This window comes from Triturus cristatus, chromosome 8, assembly GCF_964204655.1.
Source record: "Triturus cristatus chromosome 8, aTriCri1.1, whole genome shotgun sequence".
Lineage (NCBI taxonomy): Eukaryota > Metazoa > Chordata > Amphibia > Caudata > Salamandridae > Triturus > Triturus cristatus.
The window spans coordinates 217,455,838-217,473,233 of NC_140591.1; the positions used below are offsets into that span (position 1 = coordinate 217,455,838).

Genomic DNA, 17,396 nt, shown 5'->3' on the forward strand with positions numbered 1-17,396 from the left:
AACATTATAGGGTGCTTTCTTCTGAGATTCCAGCAATTACCCCCTTAAGGTAGTTATAGCAGGCTCTTCAGGTCCAAGTCCTGGCCATCTTCCAGCACCCGCAGAGTAGTATGCAGCTCTAAACCCAACAGCAGCATCCTTGATATGTATAGACCTTCCAACAACACTCTATGCCACTGATAGGCAGCATTCACTTATAAATTTCCTTTTCCTGGTGAATGTCTGAGGCATTTGTTGATTAGGAGGACTTTGCCTGGTGCTCCACAATCTTGAAACCTATTGCTGCGTTTGGTCAAAGGACCTGGCTCCGGTGACCATTCTCATTTATGTGGCGCTTCAAATCAAATCTATTACCCTTCAGTTTCTAGCAATGGTGGGCTACTTGGAAAGAACTGTAGCCAAAACTCTAGCACTGCTACAGCAGGCTTTGTTTCTCTGCCATTTGTCTGCTTTCAGTCTGTCCCTTTACTATCAACAGATCAAATACCTACACAGCTACAGTGGTCAAATACCAAAAGATGGCTGTACCAATCCCCGATCAAAAACTTAAATTTTTTTCTTCTTTATACAATTACATCAAAGCTTTGTGAGTGCTGTGCAAAAATGGCTGATAAATCAAATGTTGCATTTTCACAAAACCTCTGAATGAATTCTAGTGGGTAATATCCAAATCTCCAGCTTATAGCATTCTTCAAGCACGCATAAGCCTCTCCCTTGCCATCAATAAACTCCTAGTCTAAATCTCCGCAGCTAAGATTTGCTCTGCAGAGCAGCCATTTTCCCCATCCTCAATTAGTTTTTACAAGCCACGTGAAATCTCAAATACATTTGCCAATGAAAGTATAACCGCCCATGTGGGTAGGAAATAGGATTTTCAAGGCATGGGACATAAATGGAACACTGCTTTGTGGCACTCCGCTTTTTACTTCAGCGGGTACTACACTCACAGTCTAACTCTGTTTTTTTCAGCTACATAGTGCCAACCAGTCGGTTTTCTTCTTACTCACCATTTTTCTCCTGTTTTGTTTCTGATTCTCAGACTTCCGTTTTTGTAGTATCCTCTCTTATTGTCCAAGTCTTTCTTTCTCGCTCTCTCAATTCTTCTATCTTCCTTAGTCTTCTGCATCTCCAACTCAAGATCTAAACTTCCTGAGGTGGGATGGACTGCGAAACTCTTAATCTGCCCCCAAGTCAACAACAGTCTCTGCACTCGTCACGAGGGAATCCTAGGACGTCATAAGTTAGCTAATAGCTATGATTTTTTACGGACATGAACACTTTATCTCCTTGAATCTACCGACTGCTCTCTAATGGTCATCATTTCTCCCTCATCCAACCCTATACTGTAAACCTACTGCACGTGCTGAATTTCTAAGAAGTTATTTAGAGTTCCCTGCGTTCTGGCTAAATTATCCTTTACTGTTAGCCACCGGAGTATGGCCATTCCTCAAAGACACAGGCACTCCTAGGTACTGGGCAGTCCTTTCGAAAACACTGTCTGATATTTCTTGAGTAAAAAGCCTGGTATGACTAGGCTGCTCATTTTAGGGAGGAAGATTGCACAGTCAATATAGAGCGTTGTGTAAGAATAGGAACTCAACACACAAGTAAGACTTGAACAAATGAAAAAGGTGCACTTTTGTAATTTCGTGTTATTATTCTGCAAAATAATATGCTCTATTTGCATATAGATTCAATTTAAAAAGGTAAAATAAAACAGCCTATGATTATGGTGTAGTTAGCCAAATGTAGGAATTTGGGAGGCTCTGTTGTCGAGAACTTTTATCTTTGACTAGCTTCTGCTCCCCCTTTGAAATATGAGAGCATCTGGACATTCCTTATGGGGCAGCATTCTATTCCAGAGAAATATGGGACAGGGGACCTTTCCTCAAGCAGAAATAGGGTAAGCAGACAGAAGTAAATTTTAAAGATGTAATCTACAGCCTCCACGGGGCACTGCTACCACCTTCCAGACACAAGACAATGCTGACAATGCAGGCGAGCAAAGATCTGATACAAACACTGATGTGAGCCCTGAACAGAGAAAACAGAGAAGTAAAGAGTATTCTAGAGAGGGAAGTGGAAGCTCTTGGAACCAACGTTGACCCAGTGCAAATTAGTACAGACTGCACTGAAGGCAAAGTAAGAACTGCAGAGAATGTGTGGACCCCTCACTGCATGACATTAAGGGAATTATGTAACTGATCCAGGTGCAGTGTTTCAAGAGAAAACCAAGAAGAAGAATGTGGAACGTTTACTGAAGACATGCATCAAAAACACGTACAATTTAGTACAATTTAGAAATGTTTTACTCGCAGAAAGAGCATTTCCATCACTGTGACCCAATCTTGTATTAGGATCCCTACGTTGACCAATTGCATCTAGAATTTTCAGTAATGGTGGCAAGGGCTCCATTCAAAGCGTAGCCAAGGAGCCAGATAACATACAAGTAGGCAAAAGCAAAGTTAGTTACTGCCCTGCGTTTACACTGGCTGTGAAGAAAGATACCAATCAATGTTATACAGAGACAGTTCCCTAAGGTCTCAAGGACTCAAATATTCCCTGCTTCACCCAGCAAGGTCAAAAATAATATTATCTCATTAAAAAATAACCTGTTTCAATGACTCTGAAATAGCTGTAATGTTTGTGAGCTGATGAGGCAACAGTCTATGCAACATTCCCGACAGAAATGGACAGTCCACCACACACAGAATTAAAAAGCCTCCCATACTTCAAGTGACTGTGGTGTTGATCGGAACTATGCACAGGATGACTTTGTTTGGTGTGGAGCACATCCCTTGATGCTTTGCAGTACTTGTAAAGACCTATGTGTTACAGGATTGAGAAATAGGGCCTAATTACGATGTGACTGAAAGCCTCCGACCACAGGTCGGAGGCTTTCCGAATCACATTGTCGGTTTCAGATTCGACTGCCACATTACAATGGGCTCGAGGAACCCATCGAGCAGTCGGAGGCCTCACCGTAATCCATATGGATGGCGTTTCCGCCGTCAGGATTATGATGTTGGTTTCCGACAGGCTTTCCATGTGGGGCTTCCCGACATGGAATGCCTTTCTGAAAGTGACTTTGGGACCCCAAGCAGGGCCCTCTTCTTCCTGCAGCCTCCGGTTGACCCCTGTTAATCCCTGCATCGTGTGGCAGGCACTGTGAGGTGCCTGCCACACGGAGTAGGGATTAACAGAAACTCCCATTTCTCTATGGAAGCTTGTGCTATAGCCGGTTTACAGCTGTAACACAAGTTCCTATATAGAAATGGGAGGATGCGACCACACCATTTGCCGTCGCATTTTAATAATACCAATCACGGGACCGCTGATCGGAGGTCGTTTAGTTCCGAAACCATCCAACCGACAGGGTAATAAGACCCATAGTCTTACGTTGTACTTGTGAAGGCCTATGTGTTACAGGATTGAGAAACAGGGCCTAATTACCATGTGAATCGGAAAGCCTCAGTCCACAGGTCGGAAGGTTTCAGAGGCACATTGTCGTTTCAGTTTTGACTGCCGCATCACGATACAGGTGGTCGAAAGTGAAACCGGCTGGCCATTCCAGCTGGATTCCAATGGGCTCGAGGAGACAATCGGCCAGTCGGAGGCCTCACAGTAATCTTTATTGACAGCGTTTCCGCCGTCAGGCTTTCCATGTGGGGCTTTCCGACATGTAAAGCCTGTCGGAAAGTGACTTTGGGGGCCCCTAGCAGGTCCCCTTTCCCCTACGACCTCAGGTTGGGGGGTCGAGTTAATCCCTGCATCGTGTGGCAGGCACTGTGAGGTGCCTGCCACAAGGTGCAGGGATTAACAGAAATTTCTCTATGGGAGCTTGTACTATGGCCCGTTTACTGCTGTAACACAAGATCCCATAGAGAAATAGGAGGATGTGACCGCACCATGTGCAGTCGCATTGTAATACCGGTACCGAAACCGGCCGCCATCTTAATAAGGCCCATAGTCTTAAAGTATACAGAATAAATTGGTTCCTTTCATTGTCACCAGTGTACAGCTAGGTCCTGCCCTTGTTTAAATCCTTCTCTGTAGCCACTAGGGCAAAACACTCATGGTGCAGAAGTGCCCCCTGCCATTCATGGTAAACCTATTTGGGAAGTGCCATGAGTATATAAACTCAGAGCAGCCCACACACATCCATTTACACAAGTTTGAGTCACACTATTTAAATTCATGGAAGGTATTGGCTTTGGTTCATTATCACGGGTCTACTGAAGGGTTGGAAGACTCTATATCACTGGAGTATGGGTACAGAGTAAAAGGAAAAAGGATACTGCACGCTTGTCTACACACATGATAACAGTACTTCATTTGTAAGAAAGTAAGTGCCAGGGTCTTTCTCGAGAGGCCCCTGCAGCTTCCACCACCGATTGCCTCTGCCAGCGCTGCCAATGACGGTAACAACTCAACTACCAAGCATCTAACTTCTGCAAGTGTGACAATTCAGACTATTCAAGGCCACTCAAAGCTGTAAGAATGGCATAGTTGTGAGATCTTAGTCGTTTTTCAAGTATATTGAATTATTAAACACAGGTTGTCTGCTCACCTCAAAATTTGAAAGACAGCGCCATCATGTGTGAGACTGTCATTAGAGCCGGTGTTTAGAATAAAGTGCCGGTGCTGAGCACCGGAAACCAACAGCTCAAATAAAGCACTGGAATAAGAAGGAGCACGTGAATCTTATTTTTCTTTTTAAGGGGGGCAGGGGGGGTCAATGGAACTTAATTGTGTCTTGCTCTGTCCAGTCTCATGGTTTAAGGCATTATATACTATCTGTCATGCTTCAGAATCCATGGCAATATACATGACATCTCAAAATACTTTCGGTGACAGTGGATGTATTCCTGGCAGCAATCAGAGGCTGTTGCTGTGGCTGCAGTCTTTAGTTCTTAGTTGGACTAAGAATTAATTTAACTGCAATAAATACAAGTTTTACTTTTTTTTTTTTTTAATACCTTTTTCTTTGTACGAGTGTCTTGGGGGCTTATATCGGATCCCCAACCTAAGGGACTGAATTTTCTTGCAACATCTTTACAGCCATTTTGGATAAGGTTTTGTACTTAAATAGTGACCTTGCCATACATACGCCTTTATTTGACTCGCAAGGTTTTGCACCATGTGCAGCACCCACAAGAAGCTTACCCGACATCCTTGATCTCTGCCTGACAAAGAACTCTCCCTTCAGCCTCCACAAATCCTTGTTCACTCATTGGGGGGTCCCGATGCTGACCGGCATCCTATTAAAAAGAACAACAATCAATTATGATTGATACACACTACATGCTGAAAACTACTGGAATTAGAAATGTTGAGACAAGTGCACATACTCAAAGTCTAGCGCATTTCCAAACTACGGCAAAAGAGAGAGCGAGATTTTCAGTACTTTATATTTGGATTAAAATGGCAGAATTTCCAGGTGAAACTTCAATTCAACCAAGACAATCATTGAGTTGGGTAACAATAAATATATGTTATCTCTAAGCCAATATACCCATTAGGTTGCACATGCACTTTACAAATCCACATATTACTTTATATTTAAATTTAAAATTTGAAAGATAAATCATGCATGTTAGGGAGATGTATTACCTCGGTGCCAGGGGCATTATGCTATGACTGTTATGTATTACCCCTGTAAAGGGATAGCAAATTAATAAGGCCTTTTCACATTGGTGCAGGTAACCCTGCCTGATGCCCTGAAGTGACCACTGCTGATGATAGCCTTGAATGGCGAGGGTGCCAATGTAATCTGGTCTGATGTGGTCACCACTACAACACTGATAACATCAGTGGCTCGGAAAGAAGTAGCTCGTATTACAGAAAAGGTTGGAGACCCCCTGATCTAGATTCCAGTCAGAAAACCCATGCAATGCATTATGTTCTTTTCATGATTTAACAATCACCACAGTACCTGAGGGCTTTCAAGTACAAAGAATTCGAAGAGGGGGAGGGAGAAGGAGGGCATACATGCATATTTTGGCTTAAACTGTGAGGTATTTCTCCCAAATAAAGTCTTGCCTTATGAAATGTCACCTTCTGTTATTAACAGACATCCTCACTTTCAGGCGTCCATGTGTTACTTTTGTCTGACGTTTTCCCAATTCAGAACGATATATTGTATGGCAAATACAAGAGTCGCCACTAATTTATTTGGCAAGACAACTAGTGTGAAGAAGTAGTGCGAACGTGCTCTGCTAAAGAACGGAACAATTTTCAAAATATAATAAAGCACCCTTATTCGTAGTATAATTGCTGCAAACAATTTAAACCAAAACCCTGCCAGCTTACAAGAAGGGAGGGTACTAGGGGCCCGATTCAAAGAACTAACTTAATAAAAAATGCTAAACTTACTACCATTTCGGTATTCACAGAAGGCACTTACTCATTTTGGTATTCACAGAAGGCACTTACTCATTTCGGTATTCACAGAAGTTAGGACTCCTAACTTTAGGACTCCTAAATGCCTTCTGTGAATACCGAAAGTCTTAAAGTTAGGATTTTTCTCAGTTTAGAAACTTTAGGACTCCTTACTACTCCTAAACTGAGAAAAATCCTAACTTTAAGACTTTCGGTATTCACAGAAGGCATTTAGGAGTCCTACAGTTAGGAGTCCTAACTTCTGTGAATACCGAAATGAGTAAGTGCCTTCTGTGAATACCAAAATGAGTAAGTGCCTTCTGTGAATACCAAAATGGTAGTAAGTTTAGTATTTTGTCTTAAGTTAGTTCTGTGAATCAGGCCCTAAGATTTTTGGGACGCTGGGTATAAAGGCGTACACCACAAGTACCCTCTAATAACAGCAAGTTTTTTCCTAAATTTTAAAGTAAGCAGAACAATAATTCTTCAGTTAGGCCTGAACCCAATTAACAAGTGCAATTTACAAACAAAACGTGTGAAAATGTTTTAATTAAAGTAGGAAAATGTGACATTTGAACCAGAATTACAAAATATACCGTGCATTAAGAAACCGCTGAATTGCTACAACACACACAACACAATTTCGTACCATATGTATTGAGGTTGAAAAACACTGTAGAATCCATTTTGTTTCAGGTTTGGTTTTGTGACACTTAATAGGAGCTTACAGAATATTTAACGGTCTGATGACCTGTGCTGAGCTTGCAGTGAACACAAGGCCTTGAAAAATAAAGGGACTATAAATGTATTGCCACTTTGCTTCGGCTGCAGAATATTTAATAAGTCCAGATGCAAATATAGCTAAATGTATTTTGTTGATTAATGATTGGATAAATGTTTGGAAAGTCCTAAAGCCAGATATTCCCAAGTGGCTGTGTTAATTAAACAAGATGCATCAAAAGGAATAAAACTCGATATGAATCATGGTACTTTTAGTCAACCACCTACAGAGGCTGTCCTCAAACTGCTGCATTTCATATAGAATTTAACTTTGAACCTCACTGTATGTATGTTTTATTCATATTTAGGCTTCTACACCACATCTTATATAAATAAGACCCAAACTATCTAAAAGCTATTCATCCCTCCCCAAAACACCCCCCAAAATATAATCTAAATAGAAATTAAAACCAAATAATACAAGTTAACAGTAACAATGTATTAACGACATCTAATATGACTGACAATGACAGGCTGAAAAAAGAATGTTGGATGCAAAGCAAAGGTTACACAGAAAAAATGTATGTTTTATCTATAAGACAAATCAAAGAAGATCCGACACCTTAAATTAGGGTAATATTATGAAATTGCTTAAATTTCATTTTTTTTAAAAGTATTTTTATTGGCATTTTCAAATATTTAATATACAGTTCGTATATAGAAGCACAACTACGGTAACATCCAATACCTCAGTGGCAATACATTACTGAAATACATCTTTCGGTGTCCTTGAAAATGATCAAATAAAATATTCTAGCATACAACAGGCGTTCCATGGGCCCAGAGGGGTACTGCGTAGTCAATATCTAACACATAAATGTCACCTCCAGGTTCCGACCAGAGTTCCCAGTACATACTTCACCAGAGTTTGTTCTTGATAATTGACATGTGAGAGTACCCATCAGCGGATCAAAATGCAATTAAAACATTCTTGATTTACCAAATGCTACTTCAATTGGTCAAGAACAATTCTAACATAAAGAAAAGAAAGCGAACAAATAACCCAACATAAACAACACAAGAAGCAAACACGATAGAAGGGACCTGCAGAGGGGTGAAATATATCGTAAGTCTCATTACAAGCGAGTGGTGGAGATGCAATAGAATGAGGTGTCACAGGCGGGGGCTTGGGATATAAAGGGGAGGGGAAGGGGCTTACAATTGCAATCAAAGCAGACCCATCCGGGTAAGAAGCAGCCATTTAACAGTCCCCCACAGTCCGTGCTCAACAGCAGGTACACCGGCTCCCAAAATGGTCCAAAGGTTCAATAGACATTGCAATTTAACTCCCTTCGGAGTGGGGCCCCGGATCTGAATCTGAACTCGTCTCGCTAGTCACTTGCCCCTCAGGGTTCTCCCAAGTCGCCATCACTTCCCTCCATTGGCCCGCTATTGGGTGCTTGCTCATACCTTTAGATTCCTCCCAACTAAGTGCTCTACCTTCTGCCCCAGCCCACATGATGAGATCTGTATTCCAGGTCTCAAATTGAGGTCCCCTCTGGGATTTCCATTCCATTGCAATTTTCCAGGCCCTGCGCCAAATCTATAAGCCTATTCCCCACCTTACGCTTCGGCGGCCTGGGAAAGAGACCTAAAATGCAGGTCTGTAGTGTAAAACTTAGGTCTCTACCCAATACAACTGTGACCTTGCTGAGAACGGCCTCCCAGAAAGGCTGCAGGTCCCGGCAATCCCAGACCATGTGGCCACGTCTGGATGGGAGCAGCAAGGGCGGAGACGGACCTCCCCCCCATAGGTCACATTGAGGCGATACGGTGGCATGTGTGCATAGTTAAACTGTATATATCTAAGGTGTGTATTATGAGAAATCTCCCCGGAGTAGTGCAGAACCATCCGCCATTCTGCGTCTGTTAACCCCTTGCATGCTCATGACGAGCTGGACTCGTCATGGCACACTGCTCGTGTGCTCATGACGAGTCCAGCTCGTCATGAAACATGCAATGGAAATCCCTCTGGGCACCAGAGGGATTGCCTTTCTTGCTGAAAGAGCCTCAGGAGCTGGGGAAGAGCTTCCCCAATTCCCGAGGCCCCCCCCCGGTTTCCCTGAAATGATGATCGGCGTGCACGTCGCGCCGACGTCATTTCAGTGAAACCGAAACGGAAATGAGCCAAGAAGATCATTTCAGTTTCACTTTCTACGTGCTCAGGGGGCTTTCTCAGCCCCCTGAGCACGTAGAAAGACGGGAGAGGTATCGTTGGAAAGGGGAGAATATCCCCAGTGGATCATTGCTTGGGGATCGCCACAGGAGGGCGATCCCCAAGCAGGGATCCACCTACTAGACACCAGGGAGCGGGCAAGGGCCTTTGCTCCCCCCAAATAATTTTGGCCCCTGCCTGTCGCGGGTACTTGTGCCTCCCACACGAGTGAGGCACAGTTTTTATCGGGAGACTGGGGGGGACGCTGGGTGGTAGGAAATTTGTGTCAGCCCGGGGATGCCACAACTTCACACCCAAAAATGTGGGAAAAAAGTGCATTTTTCAGCTAAATTTGAGGTTTGAAGAGCATTCTTGGTAAGGAAACGTTGGGGATCCACGCAAGCCATGCCTCCCTGCAAGCCCCCGGGTGTCTAGTTTTCAGAAATGTGTGGGTTTGGTAGGTTTCACTAGGTGGGCACCGAGCACCGGGCCAAAAACCCAGGGTACCCCCTTTGCAAAACCAGGTTGTTTTGAGATAGGCAATTTTGATGTCGCCTCACTACGTTTTGGGCCCCTGCCTGTCGCAGGTACTTGTGCCTCCCACACGAGTGAGGCACAGTTTTTATCGGGAGACTGGGGGGGACGCTGGGTGGTAGGAAATTTGTGTCAGCCCGGGGATGCCACAACTTCACACCCAAAAATGTGGGAAAAAAGTGCATTTTTCAGCTAAAATTGAGGTTTGCAGGGGATTCTGGGTAAGGAAACGTTGGGGGATCCACGCAAGCCATACCTCCCTGGTCTCCTCCGGGTGTCTAGTTTTCAGAAATGTGTGGGTTTGGTAGGTTTCACTAGGTGGCCGCCGAGCACCGGGCCAAAAACCCAGGGGACCCCCTTGCAAAACCAGGTCGTTTTGAGACAGGCAATTTTGATGTCGCCTCACTACTTTTTGGGTCCTTGCCTGTCGCGGGTACTTGTGCCTCCCACACATGAGAGGCACCGTTTTTATCTGGAGACCCGGTGATGCCACATCTTTCCCACACGAAAATGTGTGGAAAAAGTGATTTTTTCATCTAAAATTGAGGTTTGCAGGGGATTCTGGGTAAGGAATTTGGGGGATCCACGCAAGCCATACCTCCCTGGAATCCCCCGGGCGTCTAGTTTTCAGAAATGTGTGGGTTTGGTAGGTTTCCCTAGGTGGCCGCCGAGCAACGGGCCAAAAACCCAGGGTACCCCCTTTCCAAAACCAGGTCGTTTTGTGATAGGCAATTTTGATGTCGCCTCACTACATTTTGGGCCCCTGCCTTGTCACGGGCCCACACGTGTGAGGTACCGTTTTTAATCGGGAGACTGGGGGGGACGCTGGGTGGTAGAAAATGTGTGTCAGCCCGGGGATGCCACAACTTCACACCCAAAAATGTGGGAAAAAAGTGAATTTTTCAGCTAAAATTGAGGTTTGCAGGGGATTCTGGGTAAGGAAACGTTGGGGGATCCACGCAAGCCCTACCTCCCTAGAATCCCCTGGGTGTCTAGTTTTCATAAATGTGTGGGTTTGGTAGGTTTCTCAAGGTGCCAGCAGAGCTAGGGTTCAAAAACTACAGGTACGCACTTTGCCAAAAAAGGGTCATTTTTCACTGCAAAATTGAGCTGTGTCCACGTTGTGTTTTGTGCCGTTTCCTGTCGCGGGCACTAGCCCGACCCACACAAGTGAGGTACCATTTTTCACGGAAGACTTTGGGGAACACGGGGTGGGTGGAAATGTGTGGATCGACGCAGATTCCAGAACTTTCCACCACAGAAATGTGGGGAAAATGTGTTTTTTTTGACAATTTTTTAGGTTTGCAAGGGATTCTGGGTAACAGAACCTGGTGGGAGGCAGTCAAGTCACCACATCCTGGATTCCTCTTGGTGTCTAGTTTTAAAAAATGTATAGGTTTACTAGGTTTCCTTAGGTGTCAGCAGAGCTAGGGTTCAAAAACTACAGCTAGGCACTTTGCCAAAAAAGGGTCATTATTCACTGCGAAATTAGAGGTGTGACCACGTTGCGTTTTGCGCCGTTTCCTGTTGCGGGCACTAGGCTGACCCACACAAGTGAGGTACCATTTTTATCGGGAGACTTAGGGTAATTCAAATTTGTAAAGCAACTGTTATTACCTACTGACTTTCGAGGCATTTTTGCCTTCCAAATGAAAGGCCTTGTGTAAAAAATATGTCATTTTGAAAAATGACCGATAATTCTCATGCTAGTATGAGTATTCCCAATTTCGAAAATGTGCAAATATCTACTGTTTCTAAACTCTATAATATGTTCCCATTTCAGAAATACATAGGTGTCTTTCATATCGATTTTTCCATGTATACATTTTCCCACAACAATTGATATATACCCGGTACATAATAAAAAGCCATTGCAAATTGCTGCTCAGTTTTTGACTCTGGGTTAGTCGGGTTCTTGGTGAACCTACAAGTCCTATATATCCCAACAACCAGAAAGGTCCAGCGGATGTAACGGTATATTACTTTCAAAGAGCTGTCATAATTAGAAGAATTTATAAGTGAAAACGTTGACACAAAAGGCAGTTTTTTTCAACTAATTCTCAATTTTTCCTATATTTAACTGTGAGTTTCCATAAAGAAACCTTGATGGATCTACACAAATGACACCTTGCTGAATTTAGAATTTTGTCTACTTTTCTAAAATGTATAGCTTTTCAGGATCCATTATTGCTTTCATACCAATTTCTCCCATTAACTGGAAGGAGGTTGAAAGCACAAAAAATAGCAAAAATAGGCTATGTCCCAGAAAAATGTCAAAACTGTGTAAAAAATGTTGGTTTTCTGACAAAAGTCTGTCATTCCCTACAAGCTGGGAAAATGGTGATTTCAGCCCCACAAACCCTTTTTTGATACCATTTGCAGGGAAAAATCGAGACGCTTTCATTTGCAGCCCTTTTTTCCAATTTTTCCCCCAAAAAACAAACTTTAGCTCTATTTTGGCTAATTTCTGGGATCCCTCCAGGGGAATCCACAAACCCTGGGTACCACTACAATCCCGATTATGTTGGAAGAAAAGGCCGCAAATTTGGTGTGGATACCTTATGTGGTCAAAAAGTTACAGGGGCCTAAGCGCGCACTATCCCAAATAGCCAAAAAACGGCTTAGCACAGGGGGGGAAAAGGCCTAGCAGTGAAGGGGTTAAGACCCTGCCCCCAGTCTCATCCCATTTTGCAAGGAGCCTATCCAAGGGGTGAACCAAAGCCTCTTGGAGTGCCACATAGAACCACTTCACCAGGTGTCCCGCTGTCCCAAGCGTGAACAGAGCATGGAGCACTGGGTGCGTCTCCGGCTCGTCCCTACCTGCAGTCCATAACTGTGCGAAAGTACGAGTCTGGGCCTCATATTGCAGGAATTGGCCTGTGAGCAAACCACAATCCTCCATAAGACCGTCAAAAGGGAGTAGGGACTTGTCTAAAAAACCAACCCCAACATAATCTAGTTATGTATCCGTCCAGTGGGCTAATTGCTCATTCGTGAAGACAGACTGTGGGTTGCCGTGTGGCAAACCCACAAGTGTCAACAAAGGGGTATATTTGACGCCTCGCCGTCCACTGCCCTGACAACTTCCCCAGGCTTGCAAAAGCAGTACGATGCAGCAGGAAGCAGTACGGGGTGGGCGTCATTGGTATCAACAATTTTGCCATTACTAAGTTAGGTTGGGAGTCCGGGAGCGACAAAAACATTTCGTCTTCGCTCACACCCTCTATTCATTGCGCCAGCCACTGCAATTGACCACCCAACATACAATATTCAAAGTTCGGCACTCCCAACCCGCCCTCAAAAACAGGATGCTGCAACGTTGTAAGAGTCACCCTAGGGCGTCCATCACCCCACACCAGGTCTCGCAAGAGAGCATTTAGGGGGCGAAACCAGCCGCTAGGCATGAGGACCGGGAGATTGACAAAGAAATACAATAGGCGCAGGAGAATGACCATTTTAGATAGGGAGAGCTGGGACATCACCGGCAACTGCAGTGTGTGCCAGAAATGTACACACGCACGTAGCGAGTGCAGTGCTCTACCCAAGTTGCCGTCTTTCAAGTGATCAAGCGAATGGAAAATGTGGATGCCCAGGTACTTAAACGTATTCAGAGCCCATAAAATGTCAGCCATCAGAGTGTCCGGTCTAGGGAGAGGGCCCGCCACCGGGAACAGATACGTCGTCGCTCTATTGACTCGAAGACCCGATAGGCCTGCGAAGTTGTCTAGGTGTTGTATAGCTGTTGAGGTGCCCACAACAGCGTCCGACAAGTACAACAAGAGGTCGTCCGCATACAGGGAAACCTAGTGCGGCCGCCCTCCAGAATCCAGTCCAATCCTTGCTTAGATACTATTTTAACTTGTCACACCAGAATACTACTCAGATAGTCTCAATTGAGTTTCAGTCCTCATGTTTATTTATTTATTTAATGGTTTTATAAAGCGCGTAGTAACTCAAAGAGCATCCCAGCGCTGACCTGTTTCTCCAAGGGTTTCAGCCGTCTGATGAAATTATGTCTGCGGGAAAAGGAGGGTCTTTAGAGTTTTTCTGAACTGGAGGTAGTTCGGTTCTGTCCTGAGTCTTCGTGGTAGATGGTTCCAATGTTTGGCCGTGTGAACCGAGAAGCGACGGCCACCGGTCTTGGCTTTTCTGACTCTAGGGACTACGATAAGATTTTCTACGCTAGACCGGAGGTCTCTCTCCGCTTTGTATGGGATTAGGAGTTCTTTGAGAAGAGGGGGGCCGTTATTGTTGAGGGTTTTATGGGCCAGACAGAGGGCCTTGAAGACGACCCTTTCTCTGACTGGGAGCCAGTGGAGGGATTTAAGAGCCGGCCTGGCGGAGGATCTTCCAGGTGTGCCCGTGAGTAGGCGGGCGGCGGCGTTTTGGACTTTTTGCAGCGAGTTCAGGGTGGCTTCAGGGGCTCCCAAGTAGATGGCGTTACAGTAGTCTAATCTTGCCAGGATTAGACCCTGAATGAGGAGCCTCCTTGCGGTATCGGGGAGCAGGGGGAAGATCTTCCTGCAGGCTCTGAGTAGCCCAAAACATGTCCCTGCCGTTCTTTTAGCCTGAGTTTTAAAGCTCATGTCCTTCTCAATCCACACACCAAGGCTCTTGACCTCTTCCTTGGGTGCGGGAGGGTCACCTAGGCAACTGGGCCAAAGGTGAGATGGTAGAGAGGGCCCCTTGTGGCCCATCAAGAGGATCTCAGTCTTGGACCCATTCAGTTTCAGTGAGGAGAAATTCATCCATCGGTGGACTTCGGAGAGGCAGCTGTGGAGATCGGATGGGGCGTGGTGGGGGTGTGAAAGGGTTACGACCAGCTGAGTGTCGTCGGCGTAGTTGATAACTGACACGCCGAACGAGCTGACCCTCTTCTCCAGTGGGGCCATGTACACGTTGAATAACGTAGGGCTAAGGGATGAGCCCTGTGGTACTCCGCACCGGAGGGGGATGGTGGATGAGCAGCTGTCGTTTTCCCGCACCTGGAAGGAGCGTCCTGATAAGAAGGATTCTAGCCATTTCAAGGCCATACCCTTTAGTCCGATCTCTCCCAGTCGGTGGATTAGGGTGGGATGGTCTACAGTGTCGAAGGCCGCACTGAGATCCAGGAGGATCACTGCCACTGATCCTCCTGTGTCCAGAATGCTTCTGGCCTTCTCCACCGCTGCCAGGAGGGCGATGTCCGTGCCCTGACCTGGACGGAACTCTGTCTGGGAGACCGCTAAGAGGTTGTTGCTTTCTAGGTAAAGCGATAATTGCTTGTTTACCAGCTTATCTGCGATCTTGCTGTTTCCAGGGAGAAGGGAAATGGGCCTATAGTTGGTGAAGTCCTGCGGGTCTAAGGAGGGTTTTTTTAATAGACCTTTGACTGCGGCCGCTTTCCAGCTGGGGGGGACTATGCCCTCCGAGAGAGAGGAGTTGATCAGGGCCGTGAGGGGAGGGATGATGGTGCTCGACACTTTTTTTAGGAAGCGGAGGGGTGCAGGGTCAAGGGGGGAGCCACTTTTGATTGAGGCCAGCGTTGCTCCTACTTCTTCCGTTGTTACGGGGCCGAAAGCGTCCAGGGAGGGTTGGGGGTGGGCTAACAGCAGAGGAGGATAGGTGGTGGTGGTAGTGAGAGCCTGCTCTGTGTGGGCCTGATCGGGGGGGGTATGGTAAGAAGAATTTTTTGAATCTTCTCGTCAACGAAGGTGGCTAAGTTGTTACATTTAATTTCAGCTTCTTTGGGATCGAGGGGTTTAAGTGGGGGGTCAGGGGCGTGGAGGAGTTCTTTAAGAACTGAATAGGTTTCATGGGCCGAGCAGGCAGCGTTTTTAATTCTGTTCTCGTAGAAGCTAGTTTTGGTGTTGCGGAGCTCTTTTTTGTAGGTTTTTACAGAGGTACGGAATGATTCTTTTTGTTCCTTGGTTTTTTCCTTCCTCCAGATACGTTCATTCCTTTTGCAAGCCTTACGCAGAAGGTTGAGTTCCGGGGTATACCAGGGTGAGGGATTAACTCTCTTGGTGTGTTTCAGAGAGTGGGTTTCAGGCAAAATGGCGTCGAGCGATTGGGTAATCCAGGTACTGAATTCTTTGTCCCCTGCTACGGTGTCGTGGGGGGGGGGGTAGGGAGCGTTTTCCCTAAGTTTGGCTGCCCAAACGCCTGGTTCCAATTTCTGCCATCGTCTGGTATACGTTCTGGTTTTGGGAGGTGGAGGGGGCGGAGTGATGATGTTCCATACTAGGGAGACCAAAAAGTGGTCCGTCCAGGGAAGGGGGATATGGTCAAGAGTTCTCAGATTGGGGATATTGGAGAGAATAGGATCAAGCAGTTGCCCTCTTTCATGAGTGGCCTGTGGGTTTTTGAGTAGTACCAAAACATTTATATTCCTCAAGAAGCCTTTCAAGCCGGCTTTAGCGACTACTATCGCCCAATGGGTTAAATGTGTCTTACAGGAAGAGGGTGTTGATATGTCCTCCTTTTGGGCCCACTGCACAAGGGGAGCCTTCTACCTGGGGGGCTGCTTGGAGGATATTCTCAGAGCCACAAATTGGTCTTCAGATTCTGCTTTTAACCCCTTTTAATTTAAACCGATAACTGGCATGGCTTCACTGGTTGCCAACCATCTTCAAACTAGCATAATCTGAGCTTCTGGTCCTAACATAGAATATAAAATTTCCTAGCTATCATGAAGGAAAGTTTTAATTCTATTAAGGACATGCAGGTGAGGACCCCCCCTCTCCACCCCGAGTGGGTACACTCGGTCACCCTAACGGTCTCCTAGGAAGCTTCGGTGTTGGATAGGTATATTTATGAATGTTATTGTAACCTCAAGGGTTCGAAAAAGGTTTGATGCAATGTTTATCCTAAGGTATATCTTATTATTATGTTTTTTCACGAAGGTATGTCGATATTAATGAGTATCTTGATTTCCGACGATGTTTTGTTGACATTGATGACTACTTTGAGAGATGATTTATGGTATTCTCAACTTACCCTAAGTATCCTCTGCTTTTCCCCTAGGATCAGACCAGACGTAAAAATTTTGAAAGAGACCCTTGGATCAGGATGTTTTGATTGAAGAAAGAGGAAGTGCTTTTCCTTGAAGCTGGATATATGGGAGTTTCTTTATGGTTATTGTGTTGAGTTTTTGCAGACTCAGGGAATTTGTAGTATTTGAATAAAATGTTTTGTTAAGGCTACTTAGCAAATAAAATAAAAGAGACTAGCATAATCCTCGCATCCGTGTCCTTAATAGAATTGAAACTTTCCTTCACGATAGCTAAGAAATGTTATATTCAAGAGGCCATCAAGCACATGCAATCAGAAAGGACATCATGAGTGCACAGGGTAATTCATCAAACATGTATCGATGGACATTATTGTTTTTTCCTAACAATCTCTAGGCAAGGAAGGAATACTACAACCAGACCCTGCTGAAAAATTAGTATGGGCTAAACTCACTGAAAATAAACTAAGAAACGGCAAAACAATCTTTGAAATGTTGAGGTTTGCCTCATCCTCAAATACATTTCACAATATGGAACATAGTGGGGAAAGATTT

The 17,396-nt window shown here is 45.0% G+C and overlaps 1 protein-coding gene across 4 annotated transcripts in view; it reads right to left on the reverse strand.

Annotated features, from left to right (window-relative positions):
• The window catches only part of SLC36A4 (solute carrier family 36 member 4), a 1,249,299-nt gene that overhangs the window by 1,019,108 nt on the left and 212,795 nt on the right, over positions 1–17,396 (reverse strand). For all 4 annotated transcript variants that reach the window (XM_085621384.1, XM_085621386.1, XM_085621383.1 and 1 more), the window contains exon 2: positions 5,167–5,261. In XM_085621384.1, the coding sequence (XP_085477510.1) occupies positions 5,167–5,173 (7 nt within the window). In that variant the 5' untranslated portion in view covers positions 5,174–5,261. The remainder of the gene's footprint in view (positions 1–5,166; positions 5,262–17,396) is intronic.